The 21,220-nt window shown below is 40.3% G+C and overlaps 1 protein-coding gene and 1 long non-coding RNA gene across 6 annotated transcripts in view; one reads left to right on the forward strand and one right to left on the reverse strand.

Annotated features, from left to right (window-relative positions):
• The window catches only part of LOC111851101 (A-type voltage-gated potassium channel KCND3-like), a 120,138-nt gene extending 115,010 nt beyond the window's left edge, over window positions 1–5,128 (reverse strand). Inside the window, exons 1-3 of one of the 4 annotated variants that reach the window (XM_023825650.2) lie at window positions 4,594–5,128; window positions 4,432–4,491; window positions 1,962–3,139 (exon numbers count right to left, since the gene is read on the reverse strand). In XM_023825650.2, the coding sequence (XP_023681418.1) occupies window positions 1,962–3,064 (1,103 nt within the window). In that variant the 5' untranslated portion in view covers window positions 3,065–3,139; window positions 4,432–4,491; window positions 4,594–5,128. Of the gene's footprint in view, window positions 1–1,961; window positions 3,140–4,431 lie in introns of all 4 variants that reach the window. The other 3 variants (XM_023825651.2, XM_072712968.1, XR_011991934.1) reach the window with 3 other exon arrangements.
• Window positions 4,271–21,220, forward strand: part of LOC140591653 (uncharacterized) — a 36,169-nt gene continuing 19,219 nt past the window's right edge. For both annotated transcript variants that reach the window (XR_011991936.1, XR_011991935.1), the window contains exons 1-2: window positions 4,271–4,455; window positions 4,627–4,755. This is a non-coding gene — a long non-coding RNA (uncharacterized lncRNA). The remainder of the gene's footprint in view (window positions 4,456–4,626; window positions 4,756–21,220) is intronic.

Consider the following 21,220-nt stretch of genomic DNA (forward strand, 5'->3'; position numbering starts at 1 on the left):
TGTAAATGTAATCAAGTACACTGCATAAATTACATGGTGGATGACACTATAAGCTTTTCTGTAGGAAATGATAATTAGTAGGAGGAGCGGATCGTACCAGTGCCATTGTTTATAAGGTACCTGTCTAAGTGTCAGGTTATTTTCGGTTCACACAAAGCTTTTATGCAGCAAAGCGCAGCATATTATGTAAATAAACCAGAAATACAACCAAAAGGGACCTTAAAAAAGAATAGTCAAAGATAATTTCATGCGACATAACCCTGAAGTTTCTTGGAGAGTCTGTGGCTTCCTTGGAAGGTGTGCTTTAACCACAGCTCCCTTGAGGCGGGTATGATAACAGTCTTTGTGAGGACACGGGGCAGAATGCAGATGAACTGGCCCATATCCTCTTCTCACACGCCTCTGAGAAACTGCTCCTGGACAAGTCTATTTTTATCTTGTTGGTCTGTGCGGGTGCACACGCTTGTGCTTTCACCAAAAAAAAAATAAATTTAAAAATACCAGGGTGGGTAAATGCCGATAGGTAAATGCTGCATTATTCATGAGATGCAAGGGATTTAAATCGTAAAAAGTAGTGTGTGTTTAGAGCAAACATTAAGCAGCGATTCCAGCAGAAAGGAGGTAAACGGTCTGTAATCCATCATACCGCGACTGCCACTTTCTGCATCACCGATGCTTTGTTTCCTGTTAGCGCAGGATGCTAAGCCCACCCAGGAGAATGTCCTGCTCTGATCAGTGCAAACCCCTGGCGGTCTCACTGCTCAACACACCCCGAGTTCCCCGTACAGGCATCAACAGAGCTAATGAAACATCGCGTCCAAATCTCAGGTATGCAGAACGGAGAACGTCAGGAAGTATTAGTCGGCGGATACAGCAGATCCCACCTACTTATGGCCCTTGTGCTTTATTGATGACTCTTTACGTAATGATGGCACTGGATGGTTCTCAAATGCAATGTGAGATCACGGCAACACTTCGATTGTCAGCCTGTCGACTTGTTCGCTTGGTTTCTATCAGTACAAAGAAAAACATGAGTATGGAATCGCCATAACCATACTGAAGATTTTTCTCAAGAGAATACAAAGCTATTAAAAGACCTAAAATATTGCAAGGTTATGAGTCAAATATGTGACATCTGCATGTGACCCTTTAGAAAATCTGAAAAAAATAAAAACTTCTTTGTCCAGACCCTTCGCAGTTACATAATTTCATGCGCTAACAGGTGGCTGGAATAGCTGGCACTGACAGAAGTGTAGTGGCTTCTTAAGTTCTGACATTCAGTATGAAGCGTGAATATACTTGCTAGGCACACAAATTCATTAAAAATCGATCAACTTAATCAACCCATCAATAAGAATAATTATTATAAATAATGAATAATAATAATTTTTTTTTTCCTCCTAAAAACCATCCAGTGCAGCAAAGGTGCCAATGCACAACTTAGTCTCTTCTATCCCTGATTAAAAAGTACATAATGCAAAATGAATTCAACAGAATAAAATGAACTGGCAGAGAAAAAAAAACTCAAAAAAGAATTGTCTGGGTGTCCACACATCCGTAACGTAATTTCTATCCCCTGGAAACATATAAATGATTGAAGCTCAATCCCTGATCACAGTGTGCTTACAAACACAGTTAGTGATGGAGATTCATAGTGTGTGGGTGCGAGAAAGACAGGAAGGGGGAGGGAGGGCGATAAAGAAAAGGAATACACAGAAAGAGCAGACTGTCAAGCCCTGATCCATCCCATAATCTGTGTCTTGTTTAAGGGGGTGAAAAGAGTGCTTGCCTAAAACCTTGGATCGCCAGTGTGGATTCCTTTTATTTGTGCGATACTGAAGTCAGGTTTTATTTTTTTGCCAACTCCCCCTTGGAGCCAAAGAGACACTTTTCAGACAAAGTGCAAATGGGATACTGAGAGACAGACAAGCAAGAAAAAATTAGGAAACAGATCCTCTTACCCCAGGGTCGTCATGGTGACGATGGTGTACCAGAAGGAAGCTGGAATGCTGGTAAACTTGCTGGAGGTGGAGCCCTTCTCTGCGTAGAACATGACGGTGGCGAAGATGATGATGGCCATGGTGAGAGAGAAGAGGAGGAAGCCCAGCTCTGAGGCACAGCTCTTCAGTGTGTAGCCCAGGATGCGCAGGCCCTGAGAGTGGCGGGAGAATTTGAAGATCCGGAAGACACGGAAGACCCTCAGCGTGACAAAGGCACCACTCACATCTTCGTTGTTGGTCATCACTAGGCCGATGTAGTAGGGCAGGATGGCCACCACGTCGATGATGCTCATCACGCTACGCATGAAACGATAGCGGCTGGGTGCAGCAAAAAGCCGCATCAGGTACTCCACGGTGAAGATCATGACGCAGGCTGTGTCTATGCAGAAGAATGCTACAGTGTACCTCTCACCACAGGGCATGTCTTTCTGATTGGGGGTGGCTCCACAGGGCACAGTCTCAACCACATTGGTAATGACAGAGACGGCAATGAAGAAGCCAGTGACGTAGTAGAAGACCAAGGCCATGGTGCTGGTGTGGGGGTTCTCGAACGCTCGCCACATGGTCTCACGGAATGTCACATTAGGCTGCTTGCTGTCCTTGTTGTCCTCCTGGTCGTCCATGAGGCGTTCTGCGTTCTCCCGTTTGCGGTCTTTGTACTCTTCGTAACAGCAGTCGCCGATGATCTCGGGAATGATGCCGAAAAAAGCCAGCTCCTCGTCATAGGACGAGATGCACTCATAGCGAGGGTAGTGCAGCTTTCCAGTTCGGTAGAAGTTTAGGACACAGCGGAAGACGTCAGGGTCACGGTCGAAGAAGTACTCCTTGGTCTCCTCATCATAGAAGAACTCTTTTTCAGAGCTACCAAGAAGCGTATCTGGGTAGCGGTCCAGGGTGTTCTTCCAGGTCTGGAAGCGGCGCCCACTGACATTCAGGATGATTAGCTCGTCTTGCCGCTTGCTCTTCTCAGCGGGAGCCATGGGCATGGGCAGGTTGGCCACTGGCATCCAGCCGATGGCGGCAGCCCTGGCAAAGGGGAGCCACGCTGCTACTCCCGCTGCCATGGTGACTTTGGCTATGGGCAAGGGCAACGGGGGCACCCTGTTCTAAAAGCAGGGTATCTTCAGATCAGTAGCCATCTATGTAACGAAAAACACATACAAAAAAAGTCACGTTCAGCCAAGTTCCTAAGGTAGTTGTTAATAACCGATTCAGGCTGTTGACATTCGCAGTTACTACACAACATTAAACATTATCATACCCCCGCAACAAACAAGTAATTTGCTAGCAGAGTCTGTATCCTCCAAAGTATAATTACATCCTGAATAGACTACACCATGGTGTGAAGGTTATGTTCTGTACCAAGAAGCATTGAAAAAAAAAAATCTAACTATGTTTAAAACACAGGCTGTGACTCAAAAATCATAAAGGTTTAATCTTAGAGGTGTAAAACTTGTGACAGAATAATATTGAGTAGCTGATCAAATATTCATTTTATTTTATGGACAACACATTATAGTTCTACAACTTTACGGCTTTCTGTGAAAGCACAGATCTGCTGAATGAGTAACACTCATTTACAATTTAAAAATGGTAGATACTGTAATTATATGGATTCATTTACGTTGACATTTTACTGATAATCGCTATGCTATAAAGATGAATTTGTAATGATGTGTATTATTATGAGTTTTGAAAAGACAAAAAAGTAAAGTGTGTTATACAATTGCTAAATATTTATTGCCAGTAACTATAATAAGCAAATTTAAAAACGTATATAATACTATACTACAATCGTTGAATAATTGTTCTACAAATGACTTTCTCACTGTAACCTAAAAATCATAAACGAAAACGATATATGTTTTAGAGCTTTCAAAAACAGCATTAAGTTTTTTTATGAATACAAACACGTATAGATTCAATACAAGAGGTCTGAAACCTGTTGAGCCAATACAAGTACTGAAATACGGGGAGTCTTAAGATCAGTTTTATTGTCATACAGTAGCTCTCTTACGCTGCTGTGCGGTCTAAAATCCAAAAATACGTGTATTTTAACGTTTACACGCATGTTTACCTTTACACATTTATAAACAATGTTTTTCCGTGTCGAATGTAAAGATGTATACATACTGTACGCACGCCTTTTACGATATAAAGTGTATTAAATAAACATCTGTGGTGGATCTGTCTGTATTCATTTTGTCAAAAATCCAAACGAAAACAAGTGATAATTTCGTTAATTAAACGTATGGTTACTGGGGAAAAAAACACGTAGGGCGTTGGAAAAACCTAGTTTTTTAAGTATTGCACTGCTGCGTCAAAGCAGCAATATAAGGCAAGTCTATATATGATACATAGATACCAGCTTTTTAACTGACTATAAATTTCCCCAAAACTAAAATAAAATAACCAAAGAAAATGATCTTACTTTGCAAAGTGTTCCTTTGGCGGGGTAAGCTGTTGCTTCGTTCTTCGCAGTTATCCAAGTCTGTTGGGATGTCGCAAAAATGAAGTTATTATTAGCCTATTATCTAAACGGTTATATGTGCAGTTAATAGATAAAAACGCAGTCACTTCTTAATTCTTCCACCTTTGCTATTTAGAGTTCTTTTCTCATTTAAAGGGTCACGATTCCGGCGCTTGAGATCATTCCTTCTTCACTATGGACCAGGAGACACCCCGCAATCGCAGGCTCTCCTGGCGACCCCCTGACGCCTGACTGCTGCATGCGATGATGATGGACGGGATCGCGGTACTTCTGTTGCTCACGCCGCCGCTGCCTGCTCTCCCAGTCTCCTCTCCCAGTCTCCTCGTCTCCCAGTCTCTCTCTCACACGCTCCCTCCCCTCCTTCTTCTCTTTTTCCCTGCGCTCCTCTGAAAAAGCGCAGAACGACTGAGACGCACTGAGGCACTGTCTGCTTACTTTAAACTGCGTGTCGATATATAAAACCCAGATATTCTGTTTTGAAATGTACTGAGATATCACTATAATTTCCCTTGTATTTCAACCCACCATTTATTCTCTTGGGGGATAGAATAGAAAAATGCCAGATATTTACTATTAGCGTTAGTCACCGTCGATACTGAACAGTTAGTGATATTATTAGTGACATTACGGCTCATGTTGTCATACTTTACCGTAAATGTGAGCGTCTCTAAGGCCTTTGGACGTATAGGTCTAGCGTTAGTGCTTGATTCAGTGTTTCAATGTCTTTGTTTTAAAGGGCCCTAAGTAATTGTATTCAGGTTAAAACCAAACGTAAATAAAACAATTTATATACTGTATGTTGTGTTTTGCTCTAATAATTCTAAACAATCAAAATAACATAAGAGAAGAAACGATACATCTACCTAACGACGTGTCTTAAACTAGCGCAGAGAAATATATTGAATACTATATTTGTTTACTGATTCATACAGTATATTTAAAACATAGCTAGGACATTACCATAGATGTAAGTAACTGGTTGATTAAATTTTTACTTGTTTGATTCCTGCAGGTCTCCCACAGATGCCATTAATACTTTATGGGTTACAATTATTTTGTAGAATATTCTCCATTTGAGTGTGCACATAGAGATGTATTGATGAGCTTTCAATCTCTGATTTTTGTTGCTCATCTAGGTTTTCAGTTGTTAATTAGTTCAGCTGGGAGTCACTTGTAGTGTTCTTCCATCTTTAGCAAGACGACTCAAATAACATACTAATAATCAGTATAGTCAAACTACATACTCATCAGCAGTATACTGAAGGAGTGTAGTGGGCATCCTGGCTGCTTCACTACTGTAGGACTGGGGGTTCCATCCTGCCCGAGTGGAGGTCCTATGCTTTCCCCATCTGGTGCAGCTTTCTTTCCATATTGTAAAATATAGAGTTAGGCATACTGGCTTCTCAAAATTGCCCATATTGTGTGTGTGTTTGCCTGGCATCCCATCCGTAGTGTTTACCTGTAATAGGCTGGGCTCCAAGCTCTCTGCAGTCTGGTAGTGTACAAGGGGCAGGAAGATGGATGATAGCACGAATGAGTGTTTTGAAACATGTGCTTTTTTTGCAAATATAGCAAAACAAACAGTGTCAACAATCTCTTTGCATTGGGCATTCCATAGATTTAAATTCAATTTGTGAGTGCATTAAATATCCATGCATTTGGAAGGTGAGTGAGGTTAACATGGAGTTAGCAAGATGTTTTCATGAGTGGAAGCTTAGATCCTGGCTCAAATCTCAGGAGACGCTCCGTTATACCTCTAAGACAGGTGCGTACGCTGACTTGTTACACTGAAAAATCCAGTTGTAAATATATGGGTAGTTGCTTCATACTGATATCTTGGATAATGTTAAAAAATTTATATCATGTATATCATGATCATGTTTTACAAGACAGATGTGTTCCTTTCCAGTTTCACATTCCCAGTTGGAATGACATCCCACTTATGCACAAATATTTTTTTTATCATAATTTTTCTAGTTATCTGCAGACATAGTTTTGGTTTGGACAGTAAAGCAGGGAGTAACCCATGACGGGGTGTTAACCATGTTCACGGTTCATGGTATGTGTAAAATTATGACATACTAAAATTTTCAAATATTTCAAAAGAATGACAGATTCTTTCTTCATGATAATCCTTTTTATAGATCTGACTAATATTCATTACTTATTCTTTTCATTCTCTTTTCTGCTGGTAACTTCCCCTTGTGAGCCACCGGAAGATAATACTGTTTCTGTTTGTTAAAACACTGAAGTGGATACAGTCAGATTTTTTATGATGCTCGTCATTCCACATGCCACACATTCCCTGCCATGGGTCGTGCCTTTTTCAAATACCAGCAGAAAGACAGTCTCCTTGTCTGATTAATGTCAAGATTTGATGGAGATCTTGAGATAAGGGTGACCAAGGGCAATTGGTCCAATCTCTCAGTGTTCATCTGTAATCAAGCATCTGGATGTGATGTACTCAGTCAGCCAAAGCTTGCCTTTTTCAAATGTAATCTTTCTTATCCTATCCTCAAAGTTATTCCGGTTTCTCTTTTGACAGTGTTTTCACCTTGCACCATATGTTCACTTTGCCACAATTCAGTCTGTGTCAAAACTCATTACATATGCCTTCTTATGTTAGATTAAAAAAGGACTAATTATTGTTCAGGAAATTATTTACTAATGTATGTGTCATATTAATATTTATTACTATGAGATGCCATGCACAATGATTGGTTAGTTACCCAAGATAAACTTATCGAAAAGGTCCTGACTGTAGATTCACTTAAAAGTGATTCATCTTTATCCACAGTCCTTCCAGTATGGTTCTTTAAAGGAGGATATATAGCTACCAGACCTTTTCCTTGCATTCTTCACAATATGAATATTTTTATTGACCAAATGATGTCTTGAACGGATTATTCTCCCATAGTTGTTTGATTTGCAGCTGTAAGATTTCCCCCTGGAATATTGCTCATTGAGACTGTCCTCTATGTTGATAACGCTTTGCATCACTCTCATTGAGCCTGTTTATCATCTCATAATGTTCTATATAAAATAATAATTATAATAATTTTGGTAAACTTCAGTGTCCAGAGAGTTCTATTTTAAAAAATATGTTTTAAACTAGAAATACCAAAATCTTATCAACAAATGACTTCTTGTTTGTTATTGCAGAACCATAAACAGCAAAAGCACTTTATGTGGTATGCAACAGAATACCGAATTGCAATTTGTAAAAAAACAATTAAATTAAATTAAATTGAATTAAAAAAAGACTGCAAACTATGGTATCAACAAGTACGGAAGGCAGAAGGAGAATATGCTATTTCAGTAACTATGGCACCTACAAGTCATACAGTTCCTTCATAGACAGCATTTATTATTTAGGTGTTGACCATAGAAACACAAATTCATTTTTTTTCTATTAAGTATGCAGAAATCCATGAGTAACTGAACAAAGTAAACACAGTACTGTATGTGTACTACCTAGCCTGTGACATGGAAATTATAGCATCAGAATCATACTGTTCTTAAATATTTTCTTAAACCAGGCTGATATTCCCCATTGTCTGTCCATCCATCCATAAATCCATCTATCCATCCATCCATTTTCTGTACCTGCTTGCCTTATGCAGGGTCACAGAGTTCCGGAGCCTATCCCAGAAGCTAGGGATGCAAGGCAGGGAACAACCCAGGATGGGGCGCCCACCCAATTCTTCAGAATGCTTTTTTAAACCATCATTTGGTTTTATAGATTTCACAGTTGTTTTTCCACTGTAGCTGATAATCTGGTATCCAGGCACCAGTAGTAACCTGTCGTGCTTTTGAGTTAGTGTAGCTGCCATTTTCCACAGAGGTACTAAAGAGCTGTCCCTGGGTTGTAGTGACCCCATTATCTGCCTCCCACAATTCCCCAGCCATTAGGGCTGCATCCTCCCCTGCTGTACTGCATATAATAGCATGAGTTTGCATTAGGCGAGGTCTTTATTCAGGCGTCTGTCTGGTCAAAAAGAAATAGTCATAGTTTTTACAATGTTTCAAGTAGATCTTTATTCTTTGCTGAAACAAAATGATGATATAACTTGTATGAAACAGAAACACACTATTGATTAAATAAGTGATAATCAATAATGTGAAATTAATTTTAATGATTGTTTAATTACAAGCTAAAATGTCACAGTATGGAAACATTCACTGACTGTTAGTTCATTTCTGACACCTAAATTTACTGCTTCATATTTGATTAGTTTAGTTATTTGAATTGTTTGCAACAAGAAGACTCTTCTTCTCTGCCTTTTATAGGAAGTTGGAGTGGAATGGTTAGTTATGTAAGGGCTGTTTGAGCCACATTCTGAATTTGTACTTTTGTTTGTCAGTTGTATTGTTAGCTGGTGGCCTGTGTGAATGTTCTGGCTTAAGGAAACACTATGTATCTTGCAGATAATCCCGTGCCTCTTACTACAGGTGCTTTGCAAAAATTAAGTAATAATTTTCTGGTCAAGAAATTCAAAATTTTGTGTTACCAGTTTATACTGACAACATTTTTATTCCGCAGTGCCTTTGATTTATGCTGATAATCAACGTTGATGATTTTCCTTTTACTTTTATTTAATTGTTCTTTATTTTGAATTTTAATGACTGTGTAATGAACAGAAGGCGACTCGGAGGCAGACCCCGTGTTGTGGGAGACCAGTGTTTTACTTGACAAGCCAGTGGTTTACTTGACAAGCCGGGCGCAGACAAAGCCAAGACAGGTATCAGGAATCGTGGTCGGGACGGTCGCGGGCGGTCGAGAGCCTGAGGAGTCAGTCCTTCAGGTAAGCACGGGATGAGAAGACGACGGGGAAGGGGGATCAATGGAGATGGGTCAGGTAGGGATGTCAGGCGAGGCAGACTGGGATGATGGGGTAGAACAGGCAGGTTGGGTAGGCAGGGCAGGTGGGAGAGGGCAGGCAGGCAGGGTAGGCGAGACAGGCAGGCAGAACGCAGCAGGCAGGGAAAACGGGAGAGACAAAAGACAAAAGAATGCTTGGTAATGTTCCGGAACATGGCAACAATACTTTGCATTGTCAGCGTGGGAGATCGCCCACAGCGGCTACGTCCCACACCTATGGGCGTGAGACACTGTTATTTTAATTGCCTTGTATTTGATCTTGTTTCAGGTAAAGCACTTTGAATGACCTCTGTGTTTGAAAATGTGCTATATAAATAAACCTGCCTTGCCTAACTATATATGTAGATTATACTGTGCTTTTTACATTTTTATAATCCATCCACATGTGTATTTAATTTGCAAAATGTTGTGTGGTAGTTAAGAACATGGAAAATGCAACTTGGTTCAATGTTGGGGTTGTAAACTTCATTTGCTTCACTAAAATAATTCATTTTATTCATAATAACCTCTGTTGCTTTGCATAACAGAAGCAAAACAATGAAATAACAAAATAAAAATACTAGAAAACTCATTCTAAGATACATCACATCTGAGCTAAGCCAAGTATCTGTTCATTCATGTCTAATCTGGGCCTCAAACTGTAACCACACAAAGAGGGTCAACCACAACTGCAACAGCTGAGCAGATGGAGGAGAACACTGTTAGGGTAGATGGATCATTGAGCTCCATTATGCAATGAACTCCATGAGTCCACAGGATATTTTCCCACAGAAATCACCTTAAAAGTCCTCTGGAACTGCTGATACCACACTTGTCATCTCCTGATCAGGACACATCTAAGCTCATTGAGATTCAAAAGCACCTTATCCAGCAGGTGCAATATAACCAAAGCAACACCAGCAACCACTGAAGAAAAGAGAAAACCGTCCAGCCCGAAAATCTATGAGTTTCAAGCTGGAAACACCTGCCATTACCAAGGCCATATCTCCTTTGAAAAGGCTAAATTTATTGATAGGGAAATTGACAACATGGCACGTTTTCCAGGGGTCTTAATCATGAAGAAGGATGGAGGTTTGTGTTTCAGTGTGGACAACAGGGGGCTCAGTGCCAAGATTCATTTAAACCTAGATGGATAGCCCATTCTACAAGTTCTGGATTATGTAGGAGTCCTGGCATGGAGTCCACCTCTTCACTAAGTCCAGCAGTATTTGCCCTCAAAGGCAGTAATGACTACTTCTATAATACGTAGGGGGCTGCCATTTGGTTTAAAAAATGCTGTTGCCTCATTCCAACAGTTTGATATGGGGGGGGGGGAGACAAAGTTCCATAATTCACGTCCCCCGGATCTTACGCCCCTGCCTCATCTATTGTCTGACAGAGGCTGTTCTCCAAACCAAAAAATGCTGGTGCTGTTTTGTATTATATAAAAATGTGCTGCTTTTCCACAGTGAAGAGGACCATCTGTGTGTTCTATCAGCTGCAATGTCCTGCCTATATGATGTGGACTCAACCTAAAGAAGTCATTTAATAGACTTTTCTCCATTTCATTAGCCATATCATTAGCTCTGATGAGGTCCATACTGATCTAGAAAAGATTAGGGTCATCAACAACTTCCCAACTTGAAGATGTCGCACTTGCAATTTTTCGTTCTAGGAACATTTACCGAATACGATTAAGGTGTGGAACCGTTCAAAGTGTCCAGTTGTACTGATGTTCACAGAACTACTACTTCAGGTAAGACGAACAAAACAAGAAGATGAAGGGTATGGTAGAGCAGCGGGTCATAGTGTTTCTTTATATGTCAAAGGTCATATGTTCAAGGCTGGACTAGGAGCTTAAAATATACTCATATAGCACACTCATCATTATTAAATGATTGTTTTTAACATTAATTACATTTAAGGATGTTCAAGCAATAATGCTATCATGCTGACATCAACAAAATCTTTGTTAAAACATACAACGTGCAAATAACATTACAATAATGTTACAGTAAGAACATTCTCTGCCAACTTTGAGAAGACCTTCACATACTGTTGGCTAAAGCTCTGGGAATGTTTCCTGTTAGCTGGCTGGTTCCTAGTCATGACAGGTTAATACCACCATTTCACACCTTGGGCTTGTTGTTTGCTTAAGATACTCGGCAACCACATGGTGTTTAATGCGTGCAGTTTTTAGCTTAGCTTATTGTGATTATATGAGTGTCCATCAGAGCAGCAGGTTAGCTAACTCCTGTAGGTTGGGTCTAGGGCAGGGGTCTCCAACTCTGGTCCTGGAGAGCTACTATCCAGTAGGTATTCTGTCCCACTTGGGTTCTGATGAGCCACACCTGTTCCTGGAATTTACCTGAGAACTAGTGTGGCTCATCAGAAGCTAGGTAGGATAGAAAACCTACTGGATGGTAGCCCTCCAGGACCAGAGTTGGAGACCCTTGGTCTAGGGTCATTCGAATGACCAATCTGCCTCCTGATTACTGATGTCTTTGATTCAGTTCCCAATGGGATAGACTGTTAAACATGAAATATTTTTTCAGCTGTCTCAGGACCTGTTTCTTTCCTTCCCTTTGCCTGTTCCTTAGAAGTAGTAGGCATCCCTGATATTCTTTCAAGACATAATAATTCTTCCATGTTATAACAATCATATTTATTTTCCACTCGGCATGCGATGGGCAGCAATTAATCTTGTCAATAGCCAATGAGAGATGAGTTGGGAATACGGAAAACCTAATTAGTGCCAGAGAATAATGCCACCTGGCCAGCAGGATGTAGATACTTTCTCTGATTGATTTTATGGGGCTGTGTGTTGGGGTAGGGGAGGGGGACTGGAAAGTAATGTAATTAATTTACTTTGGCAGAGAAATTTTCAGGAAAGCCCACATGCTGACTGTTAAATGACAATATTAGTTAAACCAACACAAAATTAGAAATTTCTACGGGGGAAAAAAGAATATATGAATTAACTTAAAAGCATCGTTAATGACTGGAATTACCATGCTGCTTAAGGCTTAACCAATACTAAAAGAGAATATCACTGCAATATAAAGTCATGTGAAAAAGAAAGCACACCCTCTTTCAGTTCTATGGTTCTATGTATCAGGACACAATAAAAAAATCATCAGATCCTTACCAGATTCTAAAATCTAACCTCAGGTATAAAACAACACACAACAGATTCCACCATATCATTATTTATTTAACAAAAATGAAGCAAAATGGAGAAGCCATGTGTGGAAAAACTAAGTACAGACGCTGCTCTACTTACAAACTTTGAACTTACGAACTTTCAGACATACGAATGAAGAGGACTAAGTCCAAATTGTGTTCATTGGGGTCTCATTTTCCATTTTTTTTTCTGCACGCCAATTCCGCCTAGTATGACTTCTGGCCGCTACTCCCGCTGTGCGGGGTATTGTCATGAACTTTAACATTTAACATGCTAACTGAAGCCTGTAGCGTCTGACATGCAAGTCAGGGGATGATAGTGGCAGAGGAGGTAGTGCTATTGTTTGGCAGCCAGATGGTCACAGGTTTGAGCCTTGGTTCCTCCTGATTCCATCCTTGAATAAGACACTGAACCCAAAATTGTTCCTGGCATGCAGGTTGGCACCTTGCACTGCAGCCTCTGCCGCTGCTTTATGTTTGGGTGAATGTGAGGCATGTATTGTAAGGTGCTTTGAGTACTCGTAGGAGTAGAAAAGCGCTATATAAATGCAGTCTGTTTATCTGAGATTTTTGAAATTTCTCTGAGCATTGCACGGTCTGTTCTTAGGGTGAATTTGCTGGGACGTGCACTCCTGGGAAGACTGGCAACTGTCTTGAATGTTTTTCATTTGTGAATCATCTTTCTCACTATAGAATAATGGACTTCAAATTGTTTGTAAATGGCCTTATAACCCTTCCCAGATTGATGGACAGCAGCAATTGCTTCTCTAAGAAGTTTTTTCTGCTTGGCATTGTGTTAACACCCCCCGGGATGCTCCATTAACAGCAACTGACCAGAATGTATGCTTTTATAGAGGTGGTCACACTTGCTGATCATCAATAAATCACATGCATTTGATCAGCAGCACCTGGATGTGAATTATTACTTATGAAGTAATAATTAATAATTAATGTGGTGTAAAGCACAAAAATACAACGTAGAACCACCAAACTTCGCACACATAATCCCCCCCCCCCCCCCCCCCCACCAGTCTTTACATTAAATTCCCATTGTTATTATATATTTAATCAAAAGTTATTGTGAATTCATTCAAGTAAAATGAAATGTTGCTTTGCTATTGAAAATTGTTCTGAACTTCTGACTTTAAAGAAATATCTGATGTGGACTATTGGTCAAAAAGTTTGGCAACCCCTGGTCTATGACCTTTACCGCACTGCCAATAGCACACTATTTATTATTATTGTTTAATGTCTAATGTCTTGTCTGTATACTTATGACTATTTATATCCTATATATCCCCTTTTTCAGAGTCATGGACCTACACAACCATGCAATTCACTGGACATTCTACTGAGTATAACTATACATTTGACAACAAAAGCTTTGACTTGACTTTAAGAGCAATTATTGTAAGTGTTAGTGGTAATATCTGGTCTTTGGTTTTAAAGTCACAGTAGATGCAAAAAAACATAAATCGTGTCATATTCTTGACAAGGCACAGGAGGAGACCCCAGTCCTCTGGAAGCTTCTAGGTTCTGATTCCACCCCATGAATATACTTGCTGAGAACTACCTCCTTGTTAAGTATGAACTTCAGGTGGCTGTTTTCCTCAGGCAGTGTTCAGCCATCAAAGCTCTTCTATGAAGTTCTCTGAACCACTGTGAGCATCTGCTTGGCTTAATTCTGACTGCCAGTGCCATGTGCTCGGAACACCCCTGTGACAACTGGTTCTCAAAAAACTAGAAGACAACATTGTTCCTTTGGTTAAATTCTACAGTACCTTCATGCATGTCTTCTGCTTCATTTCAAATTGCCTGGCATGCTACCGTTTTGTTACCCGAATGTGTGTTTTTGTTGTGGCACTAAAACACCAAGGAATAGGAATTTTATTCTTTGTGTCCTTTGTTTTAAAGTGAATGTATGGTCATATACATCCAGGTATGGTAGATCAATGTGTCTTTCACAGGACCAAGGAAATGTATCACCATTGCTGTATAGATGTAGACAGGAACAGAATTTTTGAGGACATTTTTTAACAAAAAAATTCCTGAAATGTCTAAAAATGCAGTGCATATAACTCTTCATTCGAGGACTGTCAGCATAAATAAAATATGTAGGTGCTTGAAGTATTCAAGATACAATGTAAGGCATCAAACAAGTACTCTTGGCATCTCCAGTACTGGTTCCACTTGACTTCACTCAGTTTTTGTGAGTGCAAGCAGATGTGAGTGAATTTGGGCTAGGAGTGCTGCTTACCAAACAGTCAAGGGCAGAAGAGCATGTGATACCCTGTGTCTTCTTGGGGTTGTAAGGTGCTGAGTGTAACTACTCAGCATAGAAGAAAGCGTCTGGCAGTACTTCAGGCCATAGAGAAATGGTAATCAACCATATAGTTCTTAAATGGGTATTCAATCACCTTCAGCCTTCATTGCTGCTGGGCAATCAGACTTCAGAAAGTTGATTTCAATGTAATCTACTGAAATGGTGCCAGATGGAGTCCCTCAGGAACATCAGCAATACTGTAGACATTTTCACAACTAAGCAAGCCAAGCTATCAGTGGACTAGGTAAAGGCACAGAAAGATGACACAGGCACCCAGAGGCCTGTTGAAGAGGTTCAAGCACAATCTACTATCAACTGTATAATGAAATTTGGACATTGCTTCACCAGGGTACCAAAATGCGAGGTGGAACAAGCATGAGAGAAAAAATTCCAAATTGCGCTCTCTGTAAACCCTTGAACAGGCATCTAGGTACTGTAGGATGAAGCCATTGCTTACTGGCTGCAAGTATAACAGGAGGTATAGGAGTACTGCAAAAAATCCTTGGTCGGCTGAAAGTATAAGCTATGTATCTCAAAGCTACCAGGATGCCTCCTGTCTAGCCATGTGGTGGAAGCAGGCTTCACGCTGTCGATATATATCATGGGACTCCTTTCTAAAATCCCTAAGCGGAATAAGCATGTACTGTATATGTGGTGCTACAGCAAGTGGGTGGGTTAAGTCCGTAGGGAGTTGAACTCATATGTCCCACATACCCTATGTCAACAGTGGGGGTCGTCCAGAAACCGACAACTGCCTACAATCCCCAGAGCTAGAATGCAACTTTGAAGGTGATGATTGCTGTCAGGGTTTCTCCTGTTCCTGCTGCCCCCTAGTGGCGTCCTGGCTCACTGTTACCTGTACCTGTGTTTTGGCTGTGTCTCCAGTCTCCCACTCCCAGAGATCACCTGATTGCGAGTACCAGTCGGCTTGTTTAATTTGTCAAGCACTTTCACCTGTTCCTCTTTGATTGCCTCTTCCCTAGTAAATTTAAATCTCTGTTCCCTAACTCCCAATTGTCTCAATAGTGTCCCTGTCAAGCTCTTTTGCGTTTGTTCCTTTCTGCTCCTCCTGGTCCTGTGTTTGATCCCTGACTGTTTGCCTGTTTCTGAGTTTTGCCCTGTGTTATAGATAACTTTGCCTGTGATAGTCTGCCTCTTTTCTATTGAATATCTGCCTGTCTATTGACTCTGCCTTTGCCTCTGCTGATTTTGTACCTCAGCCTAGTTTCGAAGATTCCAGTGTTTGTGATCCTTTGCACATGTGAGAGATCATCCTATTTGGGTGATCAGTGCTGGTTTGGGACTACAGAAGTGAGTCTGGGAAGAAAGCTCTAAGTTCCACTAATACACCATATCACTGAGGCCAGACCAAGATACATATGAGGTATTGCTGTAGCAGCAGACGTTAGTCCAGTGTCAGAGAAAATGTGGAAGAGCACAAGAGAGACAGAGAAAAGATTAGAATAAAAGGTCAAACTCTTTCAAGATTTGGATCTGGTATGGGTCCAAACCTGTCCATTGTTTTGGGTGGGATATGCAACCAGTTTAGGTACACAATAGAAATGGCTTGCAAATGTGAAATATAGGATAAGGTTCCTAGGTAGCCCCGGGAGATGCATAGTATGCTGAATATCATCAATTTTGGCATCTTTCTCCCAGGCCATCTGAAGGAGCACCCACATACAGATTGGTGACCTTGTCCCTTGTTCTGGCCCTTCCTGTATTGTCCTGGATTTGCTGGGTGGTAGTATGTTTTCTGCATTTTTTTGGACTGCGCTTAATATAATGTGGATTTGATGTAGGCTGCAACCATCTTGGAAGAATTATATCACTTTATGCATTTTCTGTATTGACTTTGCTTAGTTTACCCTTTTGTATATGCTAATGCAATTTTTCTACGGTGCAGAGGCTGCAAAGATTAGAAAACATTCTTTAGCCAGTTAGCACACAGCTCACATAAGCTCCTTAGCAGGTGATATTTGTACAATGTTTCAGAAAGTAATCACACGTGAAGCAACATATAGTGAGTGACACCATGCTCGTAGTGCCTGTTTTACACTTATCATCTATGCATTTCATACAGGTGTTGAAAGCTTCTGATCTATTGTTTAAATTGTTGGGCTTGCCTGTATTACATGAGCACCTTGCAGTAGTTTTTTCTAACTCATATGTAATGCAGTGGTTCAGCGTTTGCATGTTGCTTGTGTCTTGCACCCCTAGGCTATTCAGTTCGCGTTTGTGAAAACTAATGTTGCTGAACGTTGTGCATTTTCCTCAAATATGATAAAATGAGTAACTTTTTTTTCCCTTTGAAATATTATACTGTATGATTACAGTCCAACTAGAAAAGGAACATGCAGCCATTATACTGTGAAGCACATTGTGTCTGCTTCATATAATGTTCACTTGTGTAGTAGCCCATGCCTATTACAGGTGACTCAAAATGTCTTTTATGGCGTTTTCACACCTATAGTTCAGTTTCTCTGATCCAAATCAGTTGATGAGTTTGTAAACTTGTACTGTTTTCCCCTCGGTACGATTTACTTTTACACAGAGAAAAAACAAATCTACAATGCACCACTACCATCCATGTGAGAAAGCTCATTCTGCTTATTGGTTGGATTTGTTTGTGGCGGGAGCAAAAATGTAAATACAGGAGAAGAAGATCCTGTGCACTGGGCTATGAGGCTGAACATCTCTCACTTTTACGTGTTGTTGCCTCCAGTTTTTTTTTTTCTTTCTTTCCTTTCACATGGCACTGTTCATTCGACCGGTCAAATCCTCTCTCCAGCCATTGACTGAACATTTTGAAAACTTTTTATAAGCTGTTTTTCAGAGCTGACAGATGTAGTCATCTGCCCAGATTTCAAGAAGGCAACGTACCTCGCTGCTAGACCAAGTAATAAAAAATTGAACCAGAGTCTGTTTTGACTGGACTAAAAAGTGCTGGTGTGAAAAAAACCTTAGATACAGTTGCAAAACAACCTGGTATAACATGGCCAAATTGCATTAGTACCAGATTCATTAGTATCATAATTATGTACTGAATTGAGCAGGGCAATTGTCTAGTAATACTTCACTCATCATCAGGGACGGTATCAGAATAATTGGTAGACAAAACAATATTCCATGAAGAGCAAAACTCTCAATATAATCAAGTCAAGAGAGATATTTATGGGATACACATAGTACCTTAAAATCCTATACATAAGTCCCATTTGTTTGACCTTGCAATACCTATTGATCAAACTCCAATTGCTGGAATGGACAAATTGCACAATTATTGTGTTGAACTGTGTGCAATTATTCACACAAACTAGACAAGCTCACACAACTGTTTCTGCTTAAGTGTTGTTCAATTCTTACCACATGGAGCTATCACGGGCCAAAATAATACCCTGTGTTACACCTCTGTCGCCTGGGACTTAATTAAGATTTGAGCTTTGCTCTGAGCTCAGTCCTGTCATTCCCATCATGCACTTTAACACAAATCATGCATAAAACAGTTTCAGCTTATGAAAACACATCCTGTTCAAGAAAGCCGTATATGAAAACATGGTTTATTTGCTGACATACTGTACAGTAACTGGTCTCATTGGTCCTGATAATTTATTTGTCAACAGATACCAACTAACCATTATCTGGTACCTGACTCATTGCCACAGCTTCACAATATTTAAATAATAATGAGGAAAACATTATTAAATCAGTTAAAGTTGAAGGTCAAACACGCAACTCAAAAAAGCTTATTTTTGATACAAAGATTGCTTTCGATTACAAAGGTTTACAGCGTCAATGCAATCATTTTAAAAGCTGCTATCTGAACCTTTCCACACAATAATGTACAGTAATTGACGCACTATGTTTTAACATGTTACATTACATACCATTTATTGTATCTAAATAGTAAAGTATTTAGGATAGTGATCTTGGTGCTTTTTTTTGCCCAATTATGTCAGAGTAAGTCAAAGACTGTACAGCATTATATATCTAATGGAGTTTAAAAACAAACATACATTACTGTTTATAGCAGGGCTATTTAATCATTTTCCCAGAGGTGCAAATTCCATCAGCAACACAAGGTCCACTGCTCCGAATAGTTTTCTGGGGGTTGGTGGGATATTTTGCAGACTTGGGGGGGGGGCGGTAGATCATCGAGTGGTGGTGGGACCAATCGCGTGTTCCTCTTCTGGATTAAATTGTTTCCTGAGTCCACCAATTGAGTTTCTCTGGCTTATAGCTAAGTGCGTATTAATTGATTTTAGTCATTTTACGAAAAATGGTCAATTTTTACTTATCCAGGCAACCTCAGTCAGGAACCACTGGAGTGGACTGGACTGAAGTTCACCTAAAAAAATCACATTAGTCTGCATTACTTTGGTCATGTCTATCATGCTGTCTTTATACCATGTCCCACTCTGTTATAACCATCTGCCATACATTGCCACCTACAGTATATGTGTTCTTCCACAGAATAGTTAGAAGTAAATTTGACTTGTTGGGTTGAATTTGTGATTTGTGGTTTTATTCGCTGTTTTATTCGTATTTTTTTGCCAGTGTCCAATATAGACGAGCAAACATAAAACTGGTTGTTTACCCATCTGCTGACAGTTTGATTCATAATACTAAGGACATGTAAGTCATTGCTGATTAATTATTAATCTGCTGTGGGAATCATGAGTCAAAAACATGGCCATGATCGGAATAAGAATCGGAGGAAAACAGTAAAGGCATACATGTTTAAGACTCTTAGACAAAGTTATTTCCTCCTTCCATCCATCTGTCCATCCCTCCATCTTCCAAGAGCTTATCCTGTTCAAGGTCAATGGGGGCTGGAGTCTAACTTGGGCATTATATGGTACAAAGCTAGGAAATACCCTGGATGAAATGTCAGTCCTTCACAGGATACATTCATGCACATGCAATCATACGTTAAAAACCAATCCGTAAACAGTCTAGCTGGTCCTGACGGGACTATGGGAACCTTCCAGGTTTAACATGCTCACATAAAGCCAAGCATCAATCCAGCCACACCCAGCGGCTTACTCTTCCCCGTCCCCTGAATACGAAGGTGCAGCTGTATCTTATTTGCTTGATTTAACTGGCACGGTAGCACCTGCTTTTCAATTAAATCTTTTGTGAAATACTGAATGTTCCACCATGTTCTGGTCCCTGTCATGAACTATTGACTACATCCTAGTATTCTTGTTCTTCATCTTGTACAGTAGTTTGAATTTTGTTATTTGCCCTGTACGTCCCGTATTGAGTTCTGTACTTCAGATCACAATTTGCTTTTATTTGCCTTGTGTGCCTGTACCTGGTTTTCAGCCCTTTGTCTCCCTTTGGACTTTGATTTTGGAAGTAAACTTCTTATTCCTACACTTGGACCCTCCCCCTGTCCAGGCATTACAAGGTGTTGAAAAAACCCAAGTAGATTAACATCATGCGAAATCATTGCAGCTAATTTTCTTTTGAACAGGGTTTAATTACCACACTTTTTAACACTTTCTTTTTTTGTCAAGGCAGCAAATAGTCCGGTGTGGACGGCCGGGCCCTGCCAGACATCTGTGTGGATGAGCCGCACTTAAGGATGGACTGATTGCTTCCTGCTGTGCCAGGCAGGGAAGCTGAATTCTGGCCAGTGCAGCACTACATAAGAAAACACTCAGAGAGGGCTGGGAAAGGAAACGACTTACCCAGTAACCAAGCAACAGTTCATTACCACTCAGCATCCTGCAAGGAGCTTTGATGTCAGTGATCAAGCTCTGCTACAACTTATGCATGGAGAAAAGTAGAAGGACCACAGATTAAATATCTCTCTTATTACGCTACCTTTGTTTACAGGGATTCATGACACACCTGACTGATGCCATCAACAGGCTCGTAGGAGTTTTACTTACACATTAATGTTCTGAGGGCGGAATGAAAAATGATTGGTTCAGAGAGATAACCAATCAGATTGAAGTGGAGGTAGGTCCAAGACATCTGATTGGTTGGCCCCGCCTCCTCTAGTTCCTTGGACCCACCCCCTCTAAAGTTTGTTTGGTTATCTCTCTGAACCAATCATTTTTCATTCTGCCCTCAGAAAGTAAAACTCCCAGGAGCCAGCAACAGCTCTCCGTAAGATGAACCAGAGGGACTAGCGGATGAGGAAATCTGAAAGAACTGTTATCCACATGTTACTCCAGATCACAATGGCAATTTTAGTGCAAAATAAAAAGTAAAAGAAGAATACATTGTTACAATACAGCAAAGTAGCATATAAGTGACTCATATGAATATTCATGTCTTATTTTAATTAGAAATGCAAAAAAGGCTATCAAAAGAAACCTAAAATTGTCAAGTTCTGCACCATCCCTGAA

Source organism: Paramormyrops kingsleyae, chromosome 6 (assembly GCF_048594095.1).
Source record: "Paramormyrops kingsleyae isolate MSU_618 chromosome 6, PKINGS_0.4, whole genome shotgun sequence".
NCBI lineage: Eukaryota > Metazoa > Chordata > Actinopteri > Osteoglossiformes > Mormyridae > Paramormyrops > Paramormyrops kingsleyae.